The sequence below is a fragment of the Nerophis lumbriciformis genome, linkage group LG28 (genome assembly GCF_033978685.3).
Source record: "Nerophis lumbriciformis linkage group LG28, RoL_Nlum_v2.1, whole genome shotgun sequence".
Lineage (NCBI taxonomy): Eukaryota > Metazoa > Chordata > Actinopteri > Syngnathiformes > Syngnathidae > Nerophis > Nerophis lumbriciformis.
This window is the reverse complement of record NC_084575.2, coordinates 34,624,345-34,630,345: the sequence shown is the minus strand read 5'-3', so window position 1 is coordinate 34,630,345 and position 6,001 is coordinate 34,624,345. Positions and strand designations below refer to the sequence as shown.

Sequence of the window (6,001 nt, the reverse complement as noted above, 5' to 3'; positions counted from 1 at the left end):
TAAAAGTTGATTTTCAGACAAATTGTTTTCAAAGAAAAAAATGATTTTCAAGGTAAAAGTTGATGTTAATGACAAAAAAATGATTTTCAAGGTAAAAGTTGGTTTTCAAGACAAAAAATTATTTTAAAGAAAAAAGTTGATTTTCATGAAAAAAAAAGTGATTTTCAAGGTAAAAGTTGATTTTCAGACAAAAAAAATATTTCAAAGAAAAAAATGATTTTCAAGGTAAAAGTTGATGTTAATGACAAAAAATGATTTTCAAGGTAAAAGTTGATGTTAATGACAAAAAATGATTTTCAAGGTAAAAGTTGGTTTTCAAGACAAAAAATTATTTTAAAGAAAAAAGTTGATTTTCATGAAAAAAAAGTGATTTTCAAGGTAAAAGTTGATTTTCAGACAAAAACATTTTTTCAAAGAAAAAAATGATTTTCAAGGTAAAAGTTGATTTTCAGACAAAAAATTGTTTTCAAAGAAAAAAATGATTTTCAAGGTAAAAGTTGATTTTAATGACAAAAAATGATTTTCAAGGTAAAAGTTGATTTTCAGACAAAAAAAAATTTTCAAAGAAAAAAATGATTTTCAAGGTAAAAGTTGATTTTCAGACAACAAATTGTTTTCAAAGAAAAAAATGATTTTCAAGGTAAAAGTTGATGTTAATGACAAAAAATGATTGTCAAGGTAAAAGTTGATTTTCAAAACATTTTTTTTAGGCTAAAAGTTGATTTTCAAGGAAAACGTTTTTCTTCAAGGTACAAGTTGATTTTCAAGACAAAACATTTTGGGGGGAAATTCCTATAGAAATCAATGGGACAATCTTCAAAGTTCCACAATTCCCACATTTTTCATCTGATTCCAACTTCAAAATATTCAGCCTGGTCAGGAATTGTGTGCTTGACTTCAACAATTGTAAAAAAAATTCCAGGATTTCAATTCATCTTCAGCATTCACACGCAGTTTTAAATGTTTTCATTCATTTTTTTTTTCCAGTATTTAATTTTGAACACACCCGAAAGCGTCTCCAATACAACATTGTCATGTGAAAACACAATGCTAATATCAAGATGGGGGAAAAGAAACCGTACACTTTAATGTGTGTATTGTTAGACTTAGAGAAGATGTTAATTTTGGGCTAAATGGGTGGAATGTTCCACAACAGCAGATGTGTGTTAGTCACACTTGCAACAATAAACACTGACGAGAAATTCAATCTTATATCTTTATTATCTTTCTTCTCTGGATTTTTACAAACATGATACTTCTGCAATTCCACTTCAAATGTGCAACACAATGGCATTATGACAGCTTCCCCGCTGACATGAGAGGAAGAAGCCAAGACCCTCTTCCCTCTTCCCTCTTCAGGCTGGTGCGCAGCTCCTTGGATGTGAGCTCCAAGCAGGACTGGAAGCGTCCCCTCGGATGAGGCGGGTCAGAACTCTTTCTCTTTCCGTTATTTGGGACAGCACAGATAACAATGGCATGCAAGACTCAAATACACACCCACTGGCATATTTATTTTCTTCTTTTTTTTTCTTGTAGAAAATAAAGTTTCTGGCTTAAGCACTGAGGCCTCGCTAATACCGAACACAGCCAAGCGTATTTGAGATGATACACCCCTAAAACTGCTGAGATTAGAGGTATTGAGGCGTTCAAACCATTTCAACACCACGGCTCTCTTCATAACCAATAAATGTGGTCTGCAGGACAGAACACATCTCGTATATCAATTCTTCGACATTTCACTACAAATGTGTGTGCTTTTTGGTTCAAAACAACTTGGGGGAAAAAAGTGGAGTCAAACAAGAAGCAAGCACACCCCTCAATATGGCACACGTGTCTGGGGAAACCACAGAAATGCATCACTTGCTGAATATTAAAAATAAAAAGTCATATCTAAAAATATTAAGACGTCAATTATTGTTTTTCCTCCTTCACGTGGACACATGCCACTCTGCTAACTCGCTTCAGGAGGGCCACATCCAAAGAAAAAGCCTGCTAAGTGCATTGAACACTGCCTTCCCGCTGCAGCGGACTACAACACAAGTGGCGTTATTGCGTCCAGCAAACCTTTGCGGCGCTAATGTTAGTTGCTAATACGGCGGTACCTCGGTTTGTGTGCTGTTTGCCAAATGAGCTTTTTGTCTGGGTTATCAAACAGATTTCCAAACAAAGCATGGTCACATTGCTGTACTTGGTAGTCCAGCACCACTGCAACAGAAACCAAGGAAAGTTGCGAGTGACAGCACTTTGATAAAAAAGGTGAGCAACCGTATTGAATTGAAGAAAGAAACACCCCCACTCTTGTATCTGGAACAGATTCATGGATTTAAATCAGTTGTCATGAGTTTGTGTATGATTTAAATTGTGCTGGACTTTTTGAAGCAGACTCCAGCCAAACCTCGGCACCACTGTATTCCACTTGTGAATGATTTCCATCCAGACTTGTGTTATTCCTGACAAATATCACAAGCCATTATTGTGCAATTCGACTCCTTTCGGGGTCATGTGACCTTCCAGAAGAGCGACTTAGCAACGATGTAATTAAATAGGGAAATAAAAGAGCTTTGTCATGTAGCAGTGGGTCACAACGTGGACATCTTCCAAATAAATATGATGCTGAGAAGTAAAAGGGCAATTTGAAAGCAAGACAAATGAATGAGTGGGCAGAAAGAAAGTAGTGGTTGTTTAGGTGGACAACTTTCCTTTCCACGTTCCATCCCAGAGGTGATCATGCTCTGTCTGTTCAAAGTCTCTGACCTTTAACCCTCGGCTCCCCTCCTTTCCGCCCGGCCCCCCCAGAGGAGGTGCTCAGTCAGCGTAGTGCATGATGGACTCCACGTAGTTGCCGGGGAAGAGGCCCGTGGTTCCGTTCATCACGCCCTCGTACCAGCCGTCGTCGTTCTTCTTGATCACATAGATGATGGCGCCCTCCTGGAAGGACAGCTCGTCTTCTTTGTCGCGACAGTAGTCGTAGATGGCCACCACTGCGGGACGTTTACAAGTCAGGATGTATTTTTATTTCTCGCACGCACGCACGCACACACGCACGCACGCACACACACACACACACACAATGACTACAACTCCCAAAGTGCTGCACACATCACCACTGAAAGGCCAAATATTGAACACAATAATCAAAATGACAATAAGCACAGAACATTCTATACATAAAACAGTTAAAAACCATAAAAATTGTGCAAAAACAAAAAGGTAAAAGATTAAAAATATCACAATAAATACAAAACATTCTATATCAGGTTAGCAGGAAGCATGAAGTGCTCTAAAACTTGCTGGTAGACGGCTGCGTTGACCCTGGATCTCAGGAAACAGAGTGGACCGACACCAGCAGATGACATGGCACCCCAAACCATCACCCAACCATGCAAATTTTGCATTTCCTTTGGAAATCGAGGTCCCAGAGTCTGGAGGAAGACAGGAGAGGCACAGGATCCACGTTGCCTGAAGTCTAGTGTAAAGTTTCCACCATCAGTGATGGTTTGGGGTGCCATGTCATCTGCTGGTGTCGGTCCACTCTGTTTCCTGAGATCCAGGGTCAACGCAGCCGTCTACCAGCAAGTTTTAGAGCACTTCATGCTTCCTGCTGCTGACCTGCTCTATGGAGGTGGAGATTTCAAGTTCCAACAGAACTTGGCGCCTGCACACAGCGCAAAATCTACCCGTGCCTGGTTTACGGACCATGGTATTTCTGTTCTAAATTGGCCCGCCAACTCCCCTGACCTTAGCCCCATAGAAAATCTGTGGGGTATTGTGAAAAGGAAGATGCAGAATGCCAGACCCAAAAACGCAGAAGAGTTGAAGGCCACTATCAGAGCAACCTGGGCTCTCATAACACCTGAGCAGTGCCAGAAACTCATCGACTCCATGCCACGCCGCATTAACGCAGTAATTGAGGCAAAAGGAGCTCCAACCAAGTATTGAGTATTGTACATGCTCATATTTTTCATTTTCATACTTTTCAGTTGGCCAACATTTCTAAAAATCCCTTTTTTGTATTAGCCTTAAGTAATATTCTAATTTTGTGACACACGGAATTTTGGATTTTCATTTGTTGCCACTTCAAATCATCAAAATTAAATGAAATAAACATTTGAATGCATCAGTCTGTGTGCAATGAATAAATATAATGTACAAGTTACACCTTTTGAATGCAATTACTGAAATAAATCAAGTTTTTCAAAATATTCTAATTTACTGGCTTTTACCTATATATATATATATATATATATATATATATATATATACCGTATTTTTCAGACTATAAGTCGCAGTTTTTTTCATAATTTGGCCAGGGGTGCGACTTATACTCAGGAGCGACTTATGTGTGAAATGATTAACACATTAGCGTAAAATATCAAATAATATTATTGATCTCATTCACGTAAGAGACTAGACGTATAAGATTTCATGGGATTTAGCGATTAGGAGTGACAGATTGTTTGGTAAACGTATAGCATGTTCTATATGTTATAGTTATTTGAATGACTCTTACCATAATATGTTACGTTAACATACCAGTTGGTTATTTATGCCTCATATAACGTACACTTATTCAGCCTGTTGTTCACTATTCTTCATTTATTTTAAATTGCCTTTCAAATGTCTATTCTTGCTGTTGGCTTTTATCAAATACATTTCCCCAAAAAATGCGACTTATACTCCAGTGCGACTTATATATGTGTTTTTCCTTCTTTATTATGCATTTTCGGCCGGTGCGACTTATACTACGGAGCGACTTATACTACGGAAAATACGGTACATACAGATAATACGTCATGAGAAATGCAGATTAAATACACAGAGGACATAGGAAATTAAATGAGCTCAAATATAGCTACAAACGAGGCATAATGATGCAATATGTACATACAGCTAGCCTAAATAGCATGTTAGCATCGATTTGCTTGCAGTCATACAGTGACCAAATATGCTTGATAAATACTCCACACAAGTCAATAACATCAACAAAGCTCACCGTTGTGCATTCACGCACAGTATAAAACGTTTGGTGGACAAAATGAGACAAAGAAGATTTTTCTGGCGTGTTGAAGAAAGTTATACATGCAAACAAACTACGGTGAGTTCAAGAACCGCCAAAATGAGGACAAAACGGCGCTCGCCAAATACTCTCATCAGAGAATCATGTTCATTATAAACAGTTGGATTTCTAACAATTAGGGAGGATTTTGTCATGTTGTCCTCCTATAGAAACCCTATTAAAACAAAATTATATTTTTCCCCCCATCTTTTTCTATTTTCATACATTTTTGAAAAAGCTCCAGGGAGCCAGTAGGATGGTTCTTTTTCTCTTTGTTCTGGAGGACACGACGTCCATGAGCTCGGGCCCAGCGAAGCTGGCGGCGTTTCTGGGTGTTGTTGATACATGGCTTTCACTTTGCGTAGCAGAGTTTTAACTTGCACTTACAGATGTAGCGACCAACCGTAGTTACTGACAGTGGTTTTCTGAAGTGTTCCTGAGGCCATGTGGTGATATCCTTTACGCACTGATGTCGCTTTTTGATGCAGTGCCGCCTGAGGGATCGAAGGTCCGTAATATCATCGCTTACGTGCACTGATTTCTCCAGATTCTCTGAACCTTTTGATGATATTACGGACCGTAGATGGTGAAATCCCTAAATTCCTTGCAATAGCTGGTTGAGAAATGTTGTTCTCAAACTGTTTGGCAATTTGCTCACGCATTTGTTGACAAAGTGGTGACCCTCTTCCCGTCCTTGTTTGTGAATGACTGAGCATTTCATGAAATCTACTTTTATCAAATACATTTCCCCAAAAAATGCGACTTATACTCCAGTGCGACTTATGTATGTTTTTTTTTCCTTCTTTATTATGCATTTTCGGCCGGTGCGACTTATACTCCGGAGCAACTAATACTCCGAAAAATACGGTAGTTTGTTTTTCTGTACTTTTTGTTTTTGGCAACAAAAATAATTAGTGTAATATTATTATTAATACATCTTAATGA

At 38.4% G+C, this 6,001-nt stretch overlaps 1 protein-coding gene across 13 annotated transcripts in view; it reads right to left on the bottom strand.

Annotated features, from left to right (window-relative positions):
* Window positions 1-1,202: 1,202 nt before the first annotated feature.
* Window positions 1,203-6,001, bottom strand: part of abi2b (abl-interactor 2b) — a 47,950-nt gene continuing 43,151 nt past the window's right edge. For all 13 annotated transcript variants that reach the window (XM_061924094.1, XM_061924096.1, XM_061924099.1 and 10 more), the window contains one exon: window positions 1,203-2,981. In XM_061924094.1, the coding sequence (XP_061780078.1) occupies window positions 2,806-2,981 (176 nt within the window). In that variant the 3' untranslated portion in view covers window positions 1,203-2,805. The remainder of the gene's footprint in view (window positions 2,982-6,001) is intronic.